Below are 24,007 nucleotides of genomic sequence, written 5' to 3'. Positions count from 1 at the left end.
ACAAGAACGGGTATTGTGTGTATAACTTTGATGAAAGGTTTTGATCCACTTCAAATGTTGACTACTATAGAATCAATGGCTGCATCTGCATTGAATGTGGAAAACTACTCACGCCGCACATGTGTATTCACTTAAATTTACAAGGAGACAGGGTTTTTACAGTAATTTGCCAGCTGCGGTTTCCGTTGAGAATGTTTGCGTGGGCTTCCCTCGGGCTCTCTCTCCTCCTCTCTCCACGTTTGCTTGCAGACCGTTGTGCAAATCGACGGAGAAGAAGGCAAGAAGTCATGGTTTCTGAGAAGTTTTACCTGCGCCTGCTCACCTTTGTGGCCCTACTGACTGTGCTGGCTCTCTCAGGTCATTTTTTCCTCTCTTTTTTTCTTGTTCGTTCTTGCACTTTGCGCCACTTTTTTTTTCATTTAAAAGTGTCTGCTAAAATGTGCTTGCTCTCTGGTTACGTCTGAAGTATGAACGTGAGTGATTTCACTTGGAATTGAAATAGAAAAGGTGGGAAAGTTCAGTAAATGTAATGTGCGCAGAATTGTTTTTTTCTTTGTCATTTTTTCAGGGTGAATGAGAATAATTTTTTCACTTCACAACATGAAAGGAACACTAGAGCAATGTGTGAAAGGAACACTAGAGCGAATAAACAGCTGGAGAGATTCTTGGAATTTGCAGGAGTTTTTGAACTGACAGTAATGGAATCTCTGCAGTCGTATGTCGCACTAAAAGTGACAGAAGCTCTTGAAATTGACGTCTTTTTGCAGGTTATTAGGACCACTTGTTTTTCATCTTTGCATAGGCTTGTTATAGTTTATGATCTCCCTCCCTCCCTCTATCTATAGTGTCTGATTGAGTCACACTTTCCACAGAGAGTTGGAATGCATGAGAATCTGTTCAGTCCTTGAATGAAGGCTTGAAAATACTAAACGTAGTTGAATGTTATTCACTTTTTTTTGAAGGATGTTCATTTGTGATGCTATTTGTCTCTTTGTACTGTACTGTTTTGTACTGTTGAGAGTTTAAATTAGATGTTTTGTAGGCTTGATTATTACAGCAAGCTGCACGATAACAGTGTTTGAGGTATTACGGGATGGTCATTTGTTTAAATATATATAATTAAGTAATATTATGTCAATATACTAAGCTATTTAACCAAAAGCTAACCACCATGATAAAAGAGGGTAAAACAGAAAACCACATGATGAATCGGAGTTCATAATAAGTGGTCAATTTGTAAAACATGGCCAATATTTGTATTTATTTATAAATGCACAGGATCATCATACACACAAACACCATCAGGATAACACACAACACTAAAATAATGCAATAAACATGAAATAAATGTTAATCACCGATAAAAATGAGAAGAAACTAAATTATTTACATAAAAAAATAGGTAACTTACATGTAACCAATTAAAGATGTTTGTACTGTAGCATTTTTTACTGTCAATATAAAATGTTTACAGTGTATTTTTTAAAATAATATTATGTACACACACACACGCACACACACAAGCACGCACTTAAAGTATAATACTTCTAATTCAGTTTGTAATATTTTCTAGATGTTGCTAGTGAGAATACCCTGGAAAAACTCTTGATGAAAAGAGGTGACTTTTTTTCTTTTTTATGTTTTATTTTGTCAGCAACAAACTGAACAAAATCACCAATAGAGTGGTGCATGTATGACGTCACTTTGTAGGCCAATCGGCAGTTATCGTCACGCTGGTTCCCTCGACAAAAACCCAATAGGATTTTTCCACAGGCTTTTGGATTATCGCTAAAAACAAGCTCTGTGATCAACAAAAGTTTATGATACTTGCAAGTTTTGTACATCAAGATAATTATCACAGATGAACACAACTTATATATATTTTGAAGCCTAAATGCGGTTGCCAGAAGTAAAAAGCTAAAGGTAGGCTATAAGCGAACTAACGTTACACGGTCCCACCAATTCAACGTCATTATCACTAAGCTTCCGACAACTCTTTCAGTTTTTATCCAAAAACATTTTCCAAGAACGTTTGAGTTAGAATAGTTTATAAGAGCACAGTTATAAGCCAAATGAGCCTGTAAAAGTGGACTGAGTTTACCTGTTCGGCGTGATGACGTTAAATTTCTTCGACAGCCTCTAGTCCCATTTAGCCACTTGTTAGCAACCGCCTTTTTCAAGACACGTAACAGGTTAAAAAAATCATGAGTGGGGTAATATTGATGTATTTTATGTTGTAGAATAAAACGTGAAAGTGTCTTGAGCTTGTGTTCACCACAGACCTTTCAGCCACTTAACCAAAACCCCATTCACAAAACCCATTGACTTCGGGACGATGTCGAAGTGCTAAAATGCTAACTCGCTTCCGCGTTTCGGCCTGCAAAGTGATGGCATACCTTCACCACTCTATCCCCACTGTGGGTGTGCTTTCTTAACCATATTTGTGTCCTCCTGTCCCGTTGCTTTGTCTCCCACTAGTGGACGCTGATGTAAAGCCAGCTGCAGCTGTGGCTGTGACTCCCTCCAAGGCCAAACAGTTCCTAGCCTCCCTTAAAAGGCCCAGAAGAAACCTGTGGGACCGCAGCCGGCCTGATGTTCAGCAGTGGATCCAGCAGTTCATGTACATGGGCTTTGATGAAGCAGTGAGTTCTTGTGTCAGCTTTTAATATACCATAAACCAGTTTGATTTATAAAAGGTCTTAAAATAGCTTCATTCTTTACTTCTCACTAACATTAACGTAAGACAAAATTATGCCACAAGTTAAGATGAAGTTAAGGCAAACACATAAGTAATCTCTGTCCAGAGGTGTTTAAGAACTTGATACTTGATACTTCATGACGATACTTCATAAAATACTGTATCTGTATATTTTGCTTCATCACCCTCATGTTTCCAGTCAGTTTGTTTTTGAATAGAATGTTTGTGAAAATTTCTGTCTTGCACGACTTTGTTTCTCCAGACTGCATCTGAAGGGATTGATTTTGCTTGCACAAAAAATAAATAAAAAATAAAAAAAATAAAATAAAAATTGCCTACTCTGGCCCTCGAGATCCACTTTCCTGCTGAGTGTAGTGACACCTCAACAAAGCGAATCAAGGTGCCCAGTACATAAATAAATAAATAATGGGCATGAAATATTGATTTGTGTGGCAATTATCTTGTAACTGTGGACGCCCAAAACACAAGCACATCTATATGTAGGAAACAGCAGTCAGTCAGGTATAGAGATCTTGGACACATAAATAACATTTGACTGCTGAATGTCGTAATTGACCAATCAGAATCAATAATTCCTCAGGTCAGTTTGATTTAGTTGAATCAAATCCCACATGGGATTACAAAAAGGCTACAGCCAACTTAAGGTCCAACTTTTTATAAAAAATATATCTACATTTGAATAATTCCAAAAGCTCATTTCTGTGTGTGTGTGTCTGTGTGCATGTGATATCAATTTTGAACTCCCTTAAAGCTCTACCTTAATGCAGTTCAAACATTAAGGTCTTCACCAAAAGTAGGCTTTTTTCTCAGTTTTTCTGTCCTTGAGGGATTGAACCCAGCTAACAAGGAACATTCCCTGTTGTCTTAAAGTAATGAACAAACCTTCTTTCTTCCAGTAGTGTTAATACATTTCATTCAAAGTTATCTGGTTCTAAATGATGTTCTCAAAGCACTTTTGTAAGCAATTTTTGTTTTTTTCTGTTTGTTTTAGTTGGACATTTTTTAAATGTTACTAGTTTGTTTCAGAACATTCAAAATGAACGTTTCCATAATGTTTGAATAACGGAATGTTCCCTTTACATTCACATTTCCCCCCCCCCCCAAAAAATAAAAAAATAAAAAAATACATTTGTTTTGGCCGTTCAGAGAACATTATGAAATAACATTTTCATAACTTAATGGGAACGTTAGAACATTTTTCTTAGAACATATTTGTGTTAGCTGGGATGCAGTTTTCAACTGAGCCCCGCACATGACATATGGAGAAATTATAGATCATGGCCACTAGTTAAGAATTCGTTCCCTTGTTTTAATAAACTGATTGAACTAAAACAAGGGAACAACGTGGCCACAATGTAAGGAGGGAACTAATTATTACAGTTGTAATCAAAACTATTCAACCCCCATTGCAAATCAGGTTTATTGGCAAAATGTACAGACTTTCAGCTGTTTGCAATGAACAAATCAATCAAAAGTAATAGATATAGCTCAACAGAACAAATGTTTTGAGTGGTTTCCCCAAATTCAACTGAAAAAGCAACTTTTAATGACTTCGGCAGTCTCAAAATTATTCAACCCGTTCATGGTAAGCATCTTTAGTACTTTAGGTAGAACACCTGTTTGCTGTTAGGACCTGCTGCAAACGAGATGTATAACCAGACACCAGCTTCTGGCAGCGCTTCTTAGGAATCTTATCCCATTCCTCATGATCAATGGCTTCCAATTCAGTAATATTCTTGGGTTTGCAGTGCTGCAACCGCCTTCTTCAAATCCCATCAGAGATTTTCTATGGGGTTCAAGTCAGGTGACTGTGATGGCCACTGTAGAATCTTCCAGGGCTTCTTCTGCAACCAAGCCTTGGTGGAATTTGAGGTTTGCTTGGGATCATTATCCTGATGGAAGGTCCAAGCTTCAGCTTCCTCACTGACGGCATGTTTTCACCTAAGATTTCCTGATACTTCAATTAATCCATCTTGTATTCCAGACGCTGCAGGTTTCCAGTGCCAGAGGATGCAAAGCAGCCCCAGAGCATCACTGAGCCTCACCAAGCTGAACTGTAGGCAGAGGGTTCTTTTCAGCATATGCTTTATTCATCTTCCTCCAGACATACCGCTACAAAAAAGTTTTGTTTCATCGCTCCACAGAACAGAATCCCAAAATGTATGTGGCTTATTTATATGATTTTGATCACTTTTCTTGTGCTCTTGGGTCAGTAGTGGTCTAGTCTTGGAGTTCTGGCATGGAAACAGTATACGTTTAGGAAGAGCCTTACTCTGCAAGCTTGTACCTGACAGTACCTGTCACCACCAAGTCTTGTTGCAGGTATTTTGCAGTCACTCGAGGGTTTTTCTGAACCTGCCTTCTCAGAATTCTGGTTGCAGCTGTTGATAGCTTCCTTTTTCTGTCCCGTCCAGGTAGTGTAACCACTGTTCCTTTAACTTTGAACTTGCGAACTATGCTTCCAATGGTGTCTCTAGGAACATTTAGTGCCTTCGCTATAATTTTATATCCTGTTCCTTGTTTGTAAAGGGTGATGATATATTCTATTCACTTTTTGGACCATTCTTTTGAATTTATCACATTTGACTGCATGTTAGAAATATGGCTCTCAACAAACTTAGCCAGCCAGATCATATATTTCATGTGTTCTAGATCAAGCACGCCTGGTACAACTAATGAAGCCCTTGATTAGCTGCGTCAGGGCTGCTTGAGACAACACCTGTCTTGCAGATTTTATTCTATCCAAGGGTTTGAATAATTTTGAGACTGCGGAAGTTGCATTTTCAGTTGAATTTGGGGAAACCACTGGAAACATGTAGTGTTGAGCTATTGCAATTACTTTTGTTAGATTTTTTTTTCCATTGCAAACAGAAATTGTTGCCAATAAACCTGATTTGTAATGGGGGTTGAATAATTGCAATTACACACTATATTGTGTGCATGATTTAGTTAAAATGAGGAAACAAATTAGTAAAACATGCTGACATATTAGTAAGTCGTGGAAACAAATTAATTTGTGGCCACAATATACTTTTTTTTTTTTGTCCGCCGTCATGTGCGGAAAACAGCTATTGTTATGTAAAACAACTTTAATACTTAGTAAAATCACATTCACCCACAGATTTTAAACATGTTTTGGGCGCATCTTAAAAAGTACATTGATTAAACAATTAATTATACAGTGTGTAGTACAGAAAGTCAGATGGCACAGAATGCCATTATTTAGTTGTGACATCTTATTTCAAACTTTGATTTATCTCATTGATTGAACCTTTTTTCCCCCTCATTTCCTACAGAGACTTGAAACTGATCTCGCCTATTGGATGGACCACCACCAATCCAGTGACCAAGGTCGCCAGCATCACTATGACGAAAACTCTCCCATAGGGCCTCGGAGCGCTGGGTCGTACAGGCATGGAGCAAATGTCAACTATGACTACTACTAAAACACCATGTCCTCCCAGAACCACGTCACTGCTGCCAAGAATACAGTTCTAAGACATAACCGCTGATTTACCGCACAGTGATGTCAGCTTGCTTCTTTTGTAGCTTGTACTCCTTTTGCAAATTGTAATAGCATTTAGAACATCAACATAATGCCCATTTTCAAGGAATAGTTCACACATAAATGACAATTCTATTAGTACTTTTACTCCAAAGTGACAACAAATCCCAGAAAAACTATCAAAGTAGGCCATATGACACATTTGTGATAAGAAAAGACTTATGTAGTTCATTACTGATAATCTTGTCCTCCACTGTAGGATTTTAGAGCTTGATAACCCCAGTCTTCATTCACTTTCATCAAACATGAGAGTGAGGAAATGATGATGGAATAATTTTTAGGTGAACCATCCTTTGTAGTTGCATAGACTGTCAATGGAGCAACAGAAAGCTTTCATTAAAAGATTAATTTGTGTTACAAAAGTCTTACGTGTTTGTTTTTTAGTGAACTATCCTTTAAGGTCTTCTATCTGGTGTAGTTTTATAGGTCTGGAAGCAGTGTTACAATAAAGACCACAAAACCTAATGTTACATAACTGTTTTTCTTTCTTTCTCTTTTTAAAAAGAAACTATTCAGCAAGGATGCATCAAATTGATCAAAAGTGACAGTATCATGTTACAGAAGATTTATTTCAAATAAATGCTGTTCTGTTGAACTTTCTATCACGGCTTCCTCAAAAAATATTAAGCAGCATAGAAACTGTTTTTTTTGTTGTTTTTTTGCATTGATAAATTACAAATGTTTCTTGAGCAGCAAATCATCATATTGGAATGATTTCTGAAGGATCATGTGACACTGAAGACTGGAGTAACGATGCTGAAAATTCAGCTTTTTAAAAATTAATTATATTTAGCAAAACTAATGTTATTGTATTTTTGATCATACAAAAATGCAGCCTTGGTGAGCCAAAAGTGGCTTCTGTCAAAAACATTAAATATACAAACCTCCATTTTTTTTAATGCATCCAACAGTGGTAAAGGGAAGAGGGGGAAAAAAAGAGAGAAAGGCAGTGAAAAGCAATAAAAATGGGAAATGATCAGCAACTGAGCAGGACAGAGAAAGTGAGATAAAAACAGGGAATACAGTGAAAATCACAGTAAATATTTTATTAAAATATTCTTTTCACCTGAAATCAATTATAGATTCAAAGTTCTGTATGAAGTTTCACAAAGGTAACATCAGATTTTACTCAAAATCAGCACAAAGAACATTTTCAAAAGCTTTTCTTTAATCCGTGTGCTCAAATTTCAGGACAGAGCTGGATGAGGTTTCCTGCTCCACACCAGACATTCAAGATCTTTAAATAATATGCAATCGCTAATTTCCATAATTTCCTGCAGGCGTCCATTCAAAAAAACAAAACAAACACACTGCTAGCTTTGACAAAGATTTAAAAAAAAAATTTATATATATATAAAAAAAAACTAGATCACGTCAATTAAACCGGCACAGAATGTAAACACAACAAAAATGCACAAGATGATCTAAGCTTGCTTTAAATAACAGACAGACGACTGACAAACCAAAGTGCAAGGCAAAGTTTGTAAATTGGATATCTTTGAGGCACATTTGACTGAAAAACAAACTCTTTAGAGACAGCTCTTTGCCTGAGCTGCTTTTCAAAACATTTGCGCAAAAATCATGAGAAAAATTCCTTTTTTTCTTCTTCAAAAAGATGTATCAGTAAGTGGGAGGTGGGAAACCCACACTGTAAAATGGCTGCTGGATGTCTAAGGTCCTCCAGTATCCCAGCATTCCTGAGATGAACACAATTGATCAGTTGTGTCTGGGTCTTCCTTTTTTCATCCGTGCAGCTTTGGGTTTGGGTATGTACTGATTATTGGCTTGATGCTCCAGCTCTCTGCTGAAGTACTGGATGGTTTTGTTCAAGCCTTCCTCCAGTGGCACCTGCAAACACACAAATTACATTTTAATAAACAGACTGTTTCAACTCGGAATTATGATTGGATCAACCACAACTGACACTGTTGTAAAAACCAAATACATACTATGGCTGTGTCAGAAATCCTTAAATTTTGAGGGGAAAGTCATTTATAGTGGTCTCTGAAACCATAGTGGACATTATCGAGTGCACGCATTCAATCCCAAAATGCACTGCAACAGCTAGATAATACCCATAATGCACTGCGAGGGTCATGCCAATTCAATTGTAGATATATTTCTTTGCTTGTTTTGGATCTGGAGATGCTGCACTATTGCAGAAGAACAGGACCCACTACTGTATAAGACTGAAAACAAGGATTGTCGGAAAAAAACTGGTCAATGTTGGGGAAAGAGTTAACATACATACAGTACTGTATGTCTTATGGACGTTAGTATTGCTGTAGTGTGTCAGTAGGAAATATCAGTTTTATATTTCCAAACATTCCTTTTGGCAATAATTGTAATAATCCAGTGAGATTTTTGTTTGCACAAGAAGTCTGACAACAGCCGGTGTGATCTGATCTCACCATCATCGAGTCAGTCTGTGATTACATGAAGAAACAGAAAAAACTGAGACAGACTAAATCCAGAAGAACTGCGGGAACATCTCCAAGTCGCTTGAAGAAACCTGTCTGTAAAGCTACAGATCTGTGAAAAGTTTTAGGCACTTGCTGTAGGGTCAGGATGCTTTCAAAACTAATGTCATAAATAGATTTTATTTATCAATGAACTTCTATGAACTAAATCAAATCAATATTTGGTGTGACCACTGTTTGAGTTTTAAACAGCTTTTGTCCTCGGTACACTTGCACATCGTTTTTCAGATAGCTTTGCAGGAAGGTTTCTTCAAGAGTTTTAGAGACGTTGTTGTAGTTCTTCTGAATTTAGTCTGTCTCAGGTTTTTCTGGTTCTTTATGTAATCCCATATGGACTCGATGATGGTGAGATCAGATCATACCGGCTGTTGTCAGACTCCTTGTGCAAACAAAAATCTCACTGGATTATTACAATTATTGGCAAAAGGAATGTTTGGAAATGTAAACTGAAATTTCCTTCTGACACACTACAGCAAAATATGTAAATAACTGGCTTTTTTTTGTGTGAAAATAGTAATGTGCCTAAGACTTTTATACAGTACTGTATATGGAAGAATGTATCCATGGATGGATGGATGGATGGATGGATAGATGGAAGAGTATGTATGGATGGACGGATATATGGAGGAATGTATGTATTTATGTATGTATGTATGTATGTATGCATGTATAGAAGTATACGTATGGATGGATGGAAGAATGTGTGTCTGTATAAATGGAAGAATGTATGTACGCAGCACACACGTACAGTGGGTACGGAAAGTATTCAGACCCCCTTACATTTTTCACTCTTTGTTATATTGCAGCCATTTGCTAAAATCATTTAAGTTCTTTTTTTTCCTCATTATTGTACACACAGCACCCCATATTGACAGAAAAACACAGAATTGTTGACATTTTTGCACATTTATTAAAAAAGAAAAACTGAAATATCACATGGTCCTCCTAAGTATTCAGACCCTTTGCTCAGTATTTAGTAGAAGCACCCTTTTGATCTAATACAGCCATGAGTCTTTTTGGGAAAGATGCAGCAAGTTTTTCACACCTGGATTTGGGTATCCTTTGCCATTCCTCCTTGCAGATCCTCTCCAGTTCTGTCAGGTTGGATGGTAAACGTTGGTGGACAGCCCTTTTCAGGTCTCTCCAGAGATGCTCAATTGGGTTTAAGTCAGGGCTCTGGCTGGGCCATTCAAGAACAGTCACGGAGTTGTTGTGAAGCCACTCCTTCGTTATTTTAGCTGTGTGCTGTCATTGTCTTGTTGGAATGTGAACCTTCGGCCCAGTCTGAGGTCCAGAGCACTCTGGAGAAGGTTTTCGTCCAGGATATCCCTGTACTTGGCCGCATTCATCTTTCCCTCGATTGCAACCAGTCGTCCTGTCCCTGCAGCTGAAAAACACCCCCACAGCATGATGCTGCCACCACCATGCTTCACTGTTGAGACTGTATTGGACAGGTGATGAGTAGTGCCTGGTTTTCTCCACACATACCGCTTAGAATTAAGGCCAAAAAGTTCTATCTTGGTCTCATCAGACCAGAGAATCTTATTTTCACCATCTTGGAGTCCTTCAGGTGTGCTTTCATGTGTCTTGCACTGAGGAGAGGCTTCCCTCGGGCCACTCTGCCATAAAGCCCTGACTGGTGGATGGCTGCAGTGATGGTTGACTTACTACAACTTTCTCCCATCTCCCGACTGCATCTCTGGAGCTCAGCCACAGTGATCTTTGGGTTCTTCTTTACCTCTCTCACCAAGTGTCTTCTCCCCCGATAGCTCAGTTTGGCCGGACGGCCAGCTCTAGGAAGGGTTCTGGTCGTCCCAAACATCTTCCATTTAAGGATTATGGAGGCCACTGTGCTCTTAGGAACCTTAAGTGCAGCAAAATATTTTTTTGTAACCTTGGCCAGATCTGTGCCTTGCCACAATTCTGTCTCTGAGCTCTTCAGGCAGTTCCTTTGACCTCATGATTCTCATTTGCTCTGACATGCACTGTGAGCTGTAAGGTCTTAAATAGACAGGTGTGTGGCTTTCCTAATCAAGTCCAATCAGTATAATCAAACACAGCTGGACTCAAATGAAGGTGTAGAACCATCTCAAGGACGATCAGAAGAAATGGACAGCACCTAAATTAAATATATGAGTGTCACAGCAAAGGGTCTGAATACTTAGGACCATGTGATATTTCAGTTTTTCTTTTTTAATAAATGTACAAAAATGTCAACAATTCTGTGTTTTTCTGTCAATATGGGGTGCTGTGTGTACAATAATGGAGGAAAAAAATTTACTTAAATGATTTTAGCAAATGGCTGCAATATAACAAAGAGTGAAAAATTTAAGGGGGTCTGAATACTTTCCGTACCCACTGTATATACTGTATGCATGGATGTTTGTATGTATGTATGGATGAATTGAAGAATATGTAATACCTGATCCCGGTCATAAATCAAAAGTGCAGCAACTTGAGTTAAAAAAGTAAACCAAAATAATAACAAAATACAAGCACAAACAAACAACACCCCAGATGGACGGCCAGCCACACACATCGGCACCATCTTGGTTGAACTTGCTGAAAGCTCATTTAGTGTTGGCAGCTCATAACAGTCAAACTCTATGTGGTATACGTGTCTCAGCGGTGTCTGATTTGTCAGTATGCGTGTTTATCTTTTATTTTATTTTTTTATGTAAAGCACTTTGGTCAACCACGGTTGTTTTAGCAGGACAGGATGAATATGGATTCATGGATGAAAGAATGTATGCATGTACGTTTGTATGTATAGATGGATGGAAGTATATATGCATGTATGGATGGATGGATGAAAAAATTTATGTATGGAATGATGTATGTATGTATTTGTTTGTATGCATGTACAGATGTAATGGAATAATAAATATGTATGGATGAATGGAAGAATGTATGTATAGACGTATGTATGGAAGAATGGATGGATGTTCAAATAGGTACTGAATGGGTAAAACAGTCAATGATCACTATCTATAACTCACCACAGGTTCCCAGCCCAGAAGCATTTTGGCCTTGCGGATGTCTGGCCGTCTCCTCTGTGGATCGTCCTGTGCTTCTGGAAGGAACTGAATATGACTGCGGCTCACTGAGGAGACATTCAGCGGTTGGGTGTTAATTCAGATTCTAACACCCCATTTGCAATTTTAAAGAATTTCTACTTACCAACTAGACTCTTAATAAGTTGTGCAAACTCCAAAATGGTGTGTTCCTCTGGATTGCCCTAGAAGAGAGGAGCGAGCGGGCATGAGGAAGAGAGATCAATGGTGTTAGGTGGGAGAAGGTCTTAATACAGTCTTCATAATTTAATGACTAAAACCGAAGGCCAAGCAATTCACCCCTTGGACAATGTGCCCAAGTTCAATTCCAAACAGTTCAATTCAATGTAACACAAAGGCAGAATATTTCTGTAAAATGGGATTAAAATAGCTCTGAAATCTGGAATGATGTGACAGGCAATAAATTGGTCGTTTTAGATTTATAATATCTGTCATATATTATATGATTATATAATCATCCTAAATGATTTTTTGGACTCATTTAGAACAAACAGTAATTTACTAGCTTAACCCTTTAAGTCCTGAAGGCATTTTTAGAGTTGTTTTTTTTCTGAGTGACATACACAAAAGTAAAGACTCATAACTCCAAACTAGAGCAAGGAGAGTCAAAAGGTAGGTGTTGATAGATAGAAAACTTTGTACATTTTTTGAAAATAATATACATTTTAATTACATTTGGATATTCTGAGACATGCTGAGAAACTGCTGATAAAAAAAAAAAAAAAAAAAAAATTGTACATATTCTCATTTGACATGCAATAGCTTAGGAAGGAAATAAGGTAGGAGGACAATTCTTTTTTTGGTGATGTTCCCCTACATGTAAGCTGCTTCTGGATCACATGTTGTGGTGATAGCATAAAGTAATCAAAAGTTACAGCATTTGGAACCAAGGTACCCTTTTTTTTTTTTTTAGCTCCTGACACCGGAATGCATTTTTAAAATTGTTGTTTTCTGAGTGACGCACACAAAATATAATATCGTTAGATCTGAGTGATGGATTATGTTGAGTTTGGACTCTTTTTAATTGGAAGAATCTGCTATAAATAATGATGGGCCATTTTCCACGGTTTATGCATGTCTTATGAAGTTACTAGCTATTTTTTTTTTATTGGCTACATGTGCATCTGTGGTGTTTTATGTGTGTTATAACTACATCTAAGTGACAGATTATGGATGTGTTTTTGGTTCCAATGTCTTCCTGGTTCTTATTAAATCAATAATAATAATAATAATACATCTTTTTTTTTATTGACACATTTATTTACATTTTGTGTTTGTCTTTTTTTTCTTTTTCTTTTTATGTACAGCCATGGCCTAAAGTTGAGAATAACATAATTATAAATTTTTTGCCTCAGTTTTTATGATGGAAATTTGCATATACTCCAGAATGTTATGACGAGTGATCAGATGAATTACAGTTAATTGCAAAGTCCTTCTTTGTCATGAACATGAACTTAATCCCCCAAAAAACATTTCCACTGCATTCCAGCCCTGCCACAAAAGGACCAGCTGACATCATGTCAGTGATTCTCTTGTTAGCGCAGGTGAGTGTGTTGACGAGGACGTTTGATTGAAGATTTTTGGAGGATGGCCAAAAATAAGAAGAAAGGGATTGAACGGCTGAGGACTGGGGTAAAGTCATTTTCTCTGCTGAATCCCCTTTCCGATTGTTTGGGGCATCCGGAAAAAAGCTTCTCCGGAGAAGAAAAGGTGAGCGCTATCATCAGTCCTGTCTCATGCCAACAGTAAAGCACCCTGAGACCATTCATGTGTGGGGTTGCTTCTCAGCCAAGGGAGTGGGCTCACTCACAATTGTGCCCAAGAACACAGCCATTAATAAAGAATGGTACAAAAACATCCTCCGAGAGCAACTTCTCCCAACCATCCAAAAACAGTTTGGTGACGAACAATGCCTTTTCCAGCATGATGGAGTACCTTGCCATAAGTTCCCATAAGTGGCTCTGGGAACAAAACATAGACATTTTGGGTCCATGGCCAGGAAACTCAGACCTGAATCCCATTGAGAACTTGTGGTCAATCCTCAAAAAGTGGGTGGACAAACAAAAAACTCCAAGCACTGATTATGCAAGAATGGCCTGCCATCAGTCAGGATGTGGCCTAGAAGTTGATCGACAGCATGCCAGGGCGAATTGCAGAGGTCTTGAAAAAGAAGGGTCAACACTGCAAATACTGACTCTTTGCATAAACAATGTAATTGTCAATAAAAGCCTTTGACACTTATTAAATGCTTGTAATTATACTTCAGTTTACCACGGTAACATCTGACAAAAAGATCTAAAAACACTGAAGCAGCAGACTGTGAGAAAATTAATATTTGTGTTATTCTCAAAACTTTTGGCCACGGCTGTATAAAGTTTTTATACATTTTTGTAATTTGATTTAGTACATCAAGTTAAACTCTTGCCAACTAGCTGAAATAAAAAGTTTCAATATTTCATTTAAGTAACAATTTCTTATGGTTTTAGTTCCACTTAACTGTAATAAGCCCATACTATTTTTGTTTTCAATTTGTAGGGATATCATTATAGCCATTCAACAATATAACAACTGAATGGCCTGTAAGGCTTGTTAATTTAAGCAGACTTATAAACTCACCAGGTTAACTGGACTACTGATGTTACTGTTCATCAGGGACACCAGACCGTTCACCAGATCACTGAGGGGAAGAAAAAGAAATTACTTAATGTGAAGTGACGGGGAAACGAAAGAAAAGAATGAATAAAATTATGAACTATTGAAACTCATTAATTCAACAGAGGCATTTGGGAATTTTCAAATCCAGCTGTATGAAGGAGTCACAGGTCATTTCCTCTTCAGGACGTTCAGACACGCATATTTTAATTCCTTTAGAGTGTGAGTGTGAGTGTGTGTGTGTGTGTGTGTGTGTGCGTGTGTGTGTGTGTGTGTGTGTGTGTGCGTGTGCGTGCGTGTGCGTGTGTGTGTGTGTGTGTGTGTGTGTGTGTGTACGCGCGCATGAACACAGTGGGGCAGCAGAGAGCTCACTAACACACCAGCACAGCCATTCTTACATTCAGGTTCAACATCAGAAATTCTATTCAATGTAGGTTTTTCTTCAAACATCCAGTCCATTCAGTCTCACACGCTAAGACTATTAATAACTGCCTTTCATCAACACCTCAAGAGCTGTCATCTACACATATACAAGGACAAACCAAATAAACCCTAGCAGTACAAGTCCATTGAAATTATCTTCTATCTCTTCTATTTTACATGTTAAGGCATATTGGATGTAATGGAGATTGTGAATAATGAATAGCTGAGGATTGCAAGGTCTGTTCAGGAACTGGGAAAGACTTTTCTAGAACTGTTTTGACTAGCACATTTATATTTAATTAAGGCCTTGAGAGTGAAAGGGGGGAAAAGTAGTGTGCAATTTCTCTCAGGTGTCTGCCTCCAATCCCTTCTCTAATAAATGCCAAATTACAATGGGAAGTGACAAAGCATTTATTTGAATGCTTTGTTAGCATTTCTTTTGCACTGGACCCAGTAGCCCAGCTCACTGTGTGATTACATTGGCACAAAAATCCACTGTAGTTGAAACACCTTTTCTTTTGATTAGCAATTATTGTGTCAGGTGGTGAATCAGTTTTGTACTTGACACAATAATGGCTCAGTGTGGCTTGTTTTTTGATTTATGTCTGGTTAGAGAACTGTGTAATTTATCATTCCAACATGTCCTAGAATCATTTGTTGTTGTTGTTGTTGTTGAAAACATACCTCAAAGGATAATTTCAATATTTCTTTATCTGCCTCTTTTGCTCTTCTCTCTGGTTCCGTTGTCCACTGATATGAATGTGTGAACTGGTGATTTAAATGAGCAAATGTGTGTAGCAGATTCATGCAAACTTCTAAATCTGTTTAGTCAATAACTTACTAAATGGCAGCTGCCATCATTTGTGTTTAGCTATTCAAGTCTAAGAAAGTGAATGATTATAAACCAATACATTTCAACAGAGAGCTAGGTGCCACCACACATACCTTTATATTGTGCGAGGCAGTCCTAAAGCCATTATTATGTAGGATGGAGTAATTGGCATAGGTAAAGATAGCAGGAAATCAGTGGGCTTTGTGTTGTGCTTCTTACCACAAATTGTCTCAAGCTATTTGCTTTATACTCTTGCCTAATGCATGGGGGGGTTGTAAGAAAATGTTTCGAATAAACAAAAGAGTTGACGGAGAACATCAATCACATTTACTCATACTTAAGGTTAGCGATTTTTCAACCCCCCCAAGTGCTAAATACTTCCTACGCGTTTGTGCTTCACACATGAATTAGACCTCAGAATCACATTGTGTGGCTTTGGCTTGTTGAGGAGAGGTTTTATACTGAACAAGGGCTTGCACAGGATAGTTTGAAATCCAGAATTTCTTGCTTGCACGTGTCCAGTGATAACAGTGCTGTCCTGTCCACATCCAAATTCACACAAACAAACCTTCACATAAAGTACACCTAATTTTATGCAGGCCACAAATGCATACTTTAGAAGATCTAACAGCTGGATTCATCAAAGTCTGCAAGGCTCATGAAATCAAATGTTAATTTGATATTCAAAGACTTGTTTAAAGGGTAACTTTCACCAAAATGCAATCTAGGGTCTTTATGTTAATCTACCAGAGGCAAACTTTCGTTTAAAAGCATAATTAGAATGGAAACGCCACTTTTAAGTTTGACCCTAGGTTGCATTTTGGCGAGAGTTACCCTTTAAAAGATATAGATTTGCTGTGAGCAGACAGTATTAGAAGTATTATATCGTTTGCCTTTCTTTATAATGCTTTTTTCACATAACCTTTTTCATAATATTTCATTAGACAGAACTGTTAAACGAAGACAATAATCTAATGAAGACAGAGAATGAAAGCATCTGTGCTCAGACACTGAAGTTCTTTATAAGCTGTCAAAATACAAGTCTCTGTGCTTTCAAAATAAACACCCACTTCTGACACTTATCGCAGGGCCTAAAACTAACTTTTTGCTACACCTGCCAACGGCCCGTGACTTAAGAAAATCTACTGGCCATAAATATATTTTTTTACTGGCCACAAAACTGTTTTTTGCAAAAACAGGCAATAATGACACCAAAATGTAAGATACCAGTGAAAAGTCACAATCATCTATTCCAATTTCAATACCACAGCTAAAACTACTAGCCTAACTAACATCAATTTAAAACATTTTTAAAGACAAGTAAACAGTCAGTAATAAAATAAAATAAACAGTGCTTTACAGGGTTTTTCCAGGTAGGTCTGACAGTAGTTTTCAGGTACAGAAATTGTATGCAAAGGTAAAATTACACTGCATAGTAGGGATGGGCATGATTAATCGACGATCGATAATTGATCGTTAAGAATTTCGTCGATCACGTTTATTTGTTATCGATTAAACTAATGCAGGTTGCGTTGCGTAGTGTGTCTTGAAGCAATGGAATTAATTTTAGCGCGGAGGTACCTGTGCATCCCGGCAACGTCAGTCCCCGGCTGCCCCGGCTTGACAGTCTCACCCCAAAACGTCATATACTGACGCGTCTTGACCATGCGTCAACATACGACGAAAAGGGTACCCCCATAACGTCCATGTGTGACGATTCGGGTTATGGGTAGGTTTAGGTATGCGTTAGGGTACCGCTAGGAGGCGCTGCTGGTGCGCTTCTGTCTGCGTCTCATATTGACGTTAAAGGGGTACCCTTTTCGTCGTATGTTGACGCATGGTCAAGACGCGTCAGTATATGACGTTTTGGGGTGAGACCGGGCTGCTCAGAGCGGGTGTTTTCGGCGGCTGGACTGGCTGTCACCAGGTTGCGGTCGCGTCTGATCCCAGATCATGTCAACATGCTTATCTTTCTCAACAGAAATCAGTAGACTGGTGCAGAAGTTCTATGGGAACTTCATGCGTTTTCTCAGATCGGATAGCTATCTGATTTATCAAAACGATTCCATTTACACCTGGTCACATAAATGTGTTTTTGAAAAACGGATATAAATCCGATCTTGAATTCCCGCGCTATATGCATATTTAAATTGTTGCACGCCATCGAATGCAACTGATATGAGCTGCATTTTATTGATCATCAGCGAAAATTTCTAAATCAAAGACCGCAACAAGATATTGCGGCAACAGCCCTGGTAAGATCATTTCGGTTCTTTACTTTTAATGAAGATGATTGTGTGTTGATGAATGACTTTAACTTTGATTTGCGATAGTTTGCACGTTAGCTTGATGAATAGATGCTCATGGTGATGCGTGTTGAAGTAGCGTCGTCATATCTGGATATAACATGACATATAGCCTATAACACGCTCTCACACGTTTATTTCTTATCATTTTTGGGATAAGTCAAATTTACATATGTGGTTTCAACAACCAGATGCATTTACTCTTGTCCAGTTTCGTCTGGAATGCGTCTCAGATATAAAGTATAAAGTGGTTTGAGCGATCGGATTTAAATCCGTCTCGAATAGCTTTCAGAGGGCATTTAGATTTGGTCTTTTCACGACCGGATAGCTATCCGATCACAGAAAACGGATGAAGTGGCCATGGGTCTCTGTTTAAGAACGCCGGCTCGCAGCTGCAGGTTCCGCTGGTTTAGAGCACCGCAGGAATCTTCAAGTCTACCGAACGTCCAGTTTCACTGCCACAAGTTGATCTTCTTGTAATAAAGATCTCATCGAGGACAAACAAACTGTATTTTTGTATTTTCATTGCATTTTTAATTTATAAAAAGTTAAAGAAATAATAAATTTCAATATAAAAATATTAATGATTAATCGATAGTCGATCGTTAATTCTCCCGACGATCGACTAATAAAATGTAATCAAATGCCCATCCCTACTGCATAGTCTTCACTTTCTAATTAAACATCCATATTAATTAATCCTTATTAAAAGTTACAAAGGTTATTCGGTAAAGAGCAGTGAGTGACTTTTTCTTTGTCCTTTGTTGTTTTATTAACATTAAAAACACAGACAGCAGTAGCAATATTAGGATGCTGTCACTTTAAAGCCCCCCGTAGTCAATAATTGTATCCCAAACTGACACATTTACAGCTTTTTCCTGTGAAAAAAAAAAACTTCATGCCTTAAAATAGCTTGAATACAACTCTACAACCTTGCTTCATTTAGTATATGTGGATCCATTAATATGCTAATTAGCCCCGCCTCCACTCACTCACGCCAGCTCACAAATTCACTCTGCCAACTTACTGAGGTAAACTATGCACAATGGTATCACTCTTTACAATGTCGGACACATAACGGTAATTAATATAATGATTAGCCTTTTGCTTGACTTCAAACAGCTAATAATGTGTTGCTAATGTTACACAAACCATGTTCCTGTTCACCATCTCAGAGTCAGACAGCCTTCTACAAATTGTCTTTTTGTGTTCCATGGAAAAATACAGGTTTAGAATAACAATCAGGGGAGTAAATAATGACAGTTTTTATTTTATCTTTGGGATGAACTCTTCATTTTAGATGTGCATTGAACACTAGCCCCAAGAATTGCCTTTGATCTGTCAATACAGTAGGAAAGATGGATGGTGAATTGGTCTCTTTCCCTTTAATAACACTGAGATCAATCATACTGGTCCATCTTCTCTTCACTGAGTGTACACTGCTTATTTGAGATAACACTCCCATATTTATCTTTATGATGAATCAGACAAGGGCTGCAAAGCTATCTCCTTGAACGGTGTGGGCTCTGACCCCGGGAAGGGTATCAGAGCCTGTGAAGCGACGTTTCCAACCAAGTTCCAAACTGAGTTTTCCTCCAACCATCTCTCCCATTCTTTAGCGTGATGGTTGACTGATACCTTTTCCTCCAGAATGAATGTATATTAATATTTAAGTTTTTGCATTGTAACATCCTTATTTGTAAAGTAAGTAGGCTTCATCTTGAGTGTACACCCTTGGCATGTTTGGTTTGATTAAATTAAACTCTGGTGCGATTGCTCTGTTAGTTTGAATAAGTGTGAACGCTGCCATCTGAACCCTGGTGTGCACCAACCAGCAAACCGAGACCCACTTTTCCAAACAAATTGGTGCAGTTCGAATGAAATATGGACGCAACACAAACCAAAGCTTTCTAAAAGAACCAAAAACAGGACTTGATGTGATAATAAAAAGGACAGAATGCTCAATGTGGTTCTTTTTGTCACAGAAGTTATGTTGCCCATTACAGTTCAATACAGGCGTTGGAACCGCATCTACTCACATCAGATCTTTGTTTGTGTGCAACTGAGGAATTCCTGGATCTGTTTTGACTAATTTACTCATTTTAAAAGCTCTTTCTGATTTCTTAGCTGGAAAAAATATCATCATATGTAACGCACATAAAACAAGAGCATTTAGCGGAGCACCCAGCATTGTTTTGGATGTTCAGTAGGTTCAGTCGCAAATACGTCATAAAAGCTGTTTTGTTTTTTATCTTTAGGAATGGTGTTAAAAATGACAGTGTGGATACTAAGTGAACCAGGACTAACTGTATCATTTTCTTTTTTGGTCTGGACCAAACGAAGCAAACTACAAGTGTGAACACACCCTAAAACTGACTTAAAAAACAAACAAACAAACAAACAAAAACAGTAGATAGATACACAGGTACTGTAAGATTGATCTTTCTGGCCAAGATTGTATGGACACCATGTTTAAGGGACAGCAGATGAAACTATATGCTGCTTATATAGGATGTCTTTGATACGCTAAACTGCTGCTTCTACATTGTTTTGAGTGTGATGCAACACAACAGCTAATCCTGAGTAGGTTTGGGCAATCCTGCTCTGATCTGTATCATGTCACAATCTCTCCCAGTCTAAATATTTTGTAGCAAACTTTGTATGACCATAATTTCATTGGATTTTGTACAATCTGCTTATTCCCAACTGAGTAAAATAGTTACACTTTCTCATGAAACTGAGTTGAAATGTTCTTCTATTTGGTTGGAAGCTTTCATCTAGAATGTAAACTAGTTCAGTGATTTAGAAATACAAACAAGTCTTTAAAATACTATAGAAATAATTCAAAGTACATTGATGTGTTTGATGCATAGCCAAGGGACTGCTACTGAACATTGATCTACAGGAACTTCTTTCTCAGACTGAAAAAAAATAAAAATAATTCTCTTAACCCACCTCATCAATTAAAAAACTAAAATATTCCAAGATTCTTGAATAAAAAAATAAAAGAGTTAAGAGAGATAAAAAGCTTTTTTTTTCTTCTTCCAGTTAATGCCTCTTACAAGGTAGCTACTTTGTGTTTAAAGGATTGGCCTGTATCCAACAGTTGAAACCAGTGGCAAAAGAGATGTTTGATTATAAGCTGCTCTACGGCTCGGAAAAATGTACAGCAGGCTAAAAAAAATAAAAATAAAAAAATAAATAAAAAAATTATACATACATACATACATAAATATATAAATATATATATATTTCACAACTTTATAAGAAACTCCAAAGACTATATAAAGAAAAACGTTCCTCTAAATATCAAACTCGAGGTAAAATGGCTTTGCAACATTACCAGGCAGTACAAACTCACCCTTAATTTCCTTCTGAATTATTGTTTGAATTTGCCCGAATCATGACTTTAAAGAAGTCCCCAGTGCCATCAATGCCGGAAACTATTCCCTCAGTAGAGTGGCCAGTAGTTTACATATGAAAAGATGTTTAAAAACTGGGTAGAGCTTTTAGCAACTCAGCCAATGTCTGCCATTTAATACAGTGACCTCTAAGAAGAGTCTGAAAAAGATTCAGAGAGGAAAGTTGGAGATATTCTGCGGTCATTCCCGTGTCTTATATTGCACGATTCTAATTAAGTGAACTTTGCACATCCAGGAAAATGTTTGATCTGCTGAATTAGTGAGACTTCAAATAACCCACGTTGGCTCTGTTCTCTTACCCCACCGGAGTGTGGAAAATAAATACTTCTAGATGAAACTAGCTTGATTATATTACACTCAAAATGTCGACTACAAACATTGCCGTAATTTCTTTTGAGATCATTTCTTCCTTTCTGTTCCCTGGAGGTGGAAAAATGATGAAATATATGTGATGGTCAGATGAAAAAGGCATTTAACAATTTCACACACAAATGGTGAAGGTCATACAACACTAACAATGTGGCTCTGCCAGACCACTACCCATTCTTCCAAAATGTTATATTCAACCAGACTATTTTACTGCCATACAAAAGAAAAACACAGTAACTATGCCAACAGACTAGGAAAAGTGGATATCCTTTTCCTATGAATCCGAGCATAGTTAACCCAAACCTGTCTGCCCCCAAATATATACATCTAAGTCGACCCTTCCTAAAAATATAAAGGAAGCTATATATTTTCCTGTATAAGAAGCTATTTATACCATTAAAATATTATCAAAACTACATGTGTAGAACATCTGGAAAATTTGGAAAGTATGATTTTGAATGTGCTGCTCTTCACAAAATGAAAGCTTTTTACAAAGATACATTCATATGTGATATGATTTGAAAGCGTTATGAATTCAAAAAAGAAACACATCCAAAAAACCTTTGGCAAGTGCTCGATCAAATAAAGCATCAAACTCAAAATAAACAAAAATCGGCACACTGCCACTTCTGCTCCTAAGAATTTATTAAAAAGAACAACGTTTCGACCCAAAGGGTCTTCGTCAGGCAAGCAACAATCGTAGAAAGGTACAATTTATATCAGTATGAACACCGTCACACCTGACCTCATTAGTGAACTAATTACCCAATCATCCAATGCAGTAAAGACCTAATCAAACCCAAATATAACCAAAATAAATAAAAAAATAAATAATAATAATAAAAAAAATACAGAAAAATAACCAATATGATATAAAAAAAAAAAAAAACACACACACAAAGGATGTTCACAAGAAAAATTTCAAATCAAACTCCATATTCAAACAAAGTTTTAAGTGTATACATATAAAAGGCTTCGCTCTGTAGTAAGATCTTATTAATGTCACCACCCCTTCTGGGTACTCTTACTAGTTCTATACCAAAGTAGTGAAGAGTCGACAAATTGTGTTTAAAAACATTGAAATGAAATGGGGTTCTTTTGGTCATTCAAACGTATATTACTTCTATGTTCTGCAATGCGCGTTTTCAAACAACACTGCGTATTACCTATGTATGCTAAACCACATGGGCATTTCATCATAAAAATTACGTTTTTGGTGTTACACAAAATTATTCCTTTCATTTTTAGCTGTTTCCCAGAATGAGGATGGCTAAAAGTGTGACATTTATTTGTGAAATTACATTGTGCACATTGTCCACACCTATAATTACCATCAGGGACTGAAAAGGGATTGCTTGGACGATCACACCCTTGGTCGGCTCTCACCACCATATGCCGTATTTTAGGAGCTCGTTTATGTACAAATCGTGGAGGATCTTTACAAAAGTGACTAATTGTGGGATCTGAACTTAATATGCCAGTGTTTACGCACTATATGTGCAAACTCATTACTTAACAGAATATTGAATAATGCAAGATAACATCAGTGGACTTAGAGTGTGTTCTAGCAAGGCATTCTTGCTGATCAATATTTTCAAAACGCGCTGCAACCTCTCCAATCCAATCATCTTATATACCCCCTCTCATGAAACCTTTGACATATACCATAAACATAAACCATTGACATATTGTACCTTTCTATGATTGTTGTTTGCCTGACGAAGACCCTTTGGGTCGAAACGTTGTTCTTTTTAATAAATTCTTTAATAAATTTTGAGTTTGATGATTTGAAAGCGTAACAACTAAACTTTTTAACATAACATCAGTCAATCAAGCATTTTTTTTAATGCTGGTATGCAACTTATGCTGGTAGGGATGATTTGCACATTACTAATACTAATAACTGATACATTTGCTTCAAACAAACCACCACATCATCAGTCTGTACACAAACACTGCAGCTATTATAAAAAATTAAAAAATAAACACTGAGATTAGCCTTTGAAATACCTTCAATGCAATTACCAGAGAGCATTAGTAATCCCATCAAAAGCAGACCTCCGTCTTTGAAAACGCCATGGAGCAATCTGTCAGGAACGTCTGTTTTTCCCCAAGGTTCATTTCATTTAGACAAAGGATAGGACTTTGCTGATGCAGTTAGGCTC

At 37.4% G+C, this 24,007-nt stretch overlaps 2 protein-coding genes across 3 annotated transcripts in view; one reads left to right on the top strand and one right to left on the bottom strand.

Moving 5' to 3' along the window:
• Nucleotides 1-201: 201 nt before the first annotated feature.
• On the top strand, nucleotides 202-6,646 carry ecrg4a (ECRG4 augurin precursor a). Its single transcript, XM_082175892.1, has 4 exons — nucleotides 202-357; nucleotides 1,574-1,618; nucleotides 2,479-2,642; nucleotides 6,016-6,646. Exons 1-4 carry the CDS (start codon nucleotides 288-290, stop codon nucleotides 6,163-6,165), a joined length of 429 nt encoding a protein of 142 aa, XP_082032018.1. The 5' UTR covers nucleotides 202-287; the 3' UTR covers nucleotides 6,166-6,646.
• Nucleotides 6,647-7,304: 658 nt separating this feature from the next.
• The window catches only part of uxs1 (UDP-glucuronate decarboxylase 1), an 86,375-nt gene continuing 69,672 nt past the window's right edge, over nucleotides 7,305-24,007 (bottom strand). For both annotated transcript variants that reach the window (XM_082175840.1, XM_082175841.1), the window contains 4 exons: nucleotides 14,455-14,515; nucleotides 11,945-12,002; nucleotides 11,764-11,867; nucleotides 7,305-8,132 (listed from right to left, as the gene is read on the bottom strand). In XM_082175840.1, the coding sequence (XP_082031966.1) occupies nucleotides 8,001-8,132; nucleotides 11,764-11,867; nucleotides 11,945-12,002; nucleotides 14,455-14,515 (355 nt within the window). In that variant the 3' untranslated portion in view covers nucleotides 7,305-8,000. The remainder of the gene's footprint in view (nucleotides 8,133-11,763; nucleotides 11,868-11,944; nucleotides 12,003-14,454; nucleotides 14,516-24,007) is intronic.

Source organism: Leuciscus leuciscus (assembly GCF_965113295.1).
Source record: "Leuciscus leuciscus genome assembly, chromosome: 7".
Lineage (NCBI taxonomy): Eukaryota > Metazoa > Chordata > Actinopteri > Cypriniformes > Leuciscidae > Leuciscus > Leuciscus leuciscus.
This window is presented reverse-complemented; position numbering and strand designations above follow the sequence as displayed.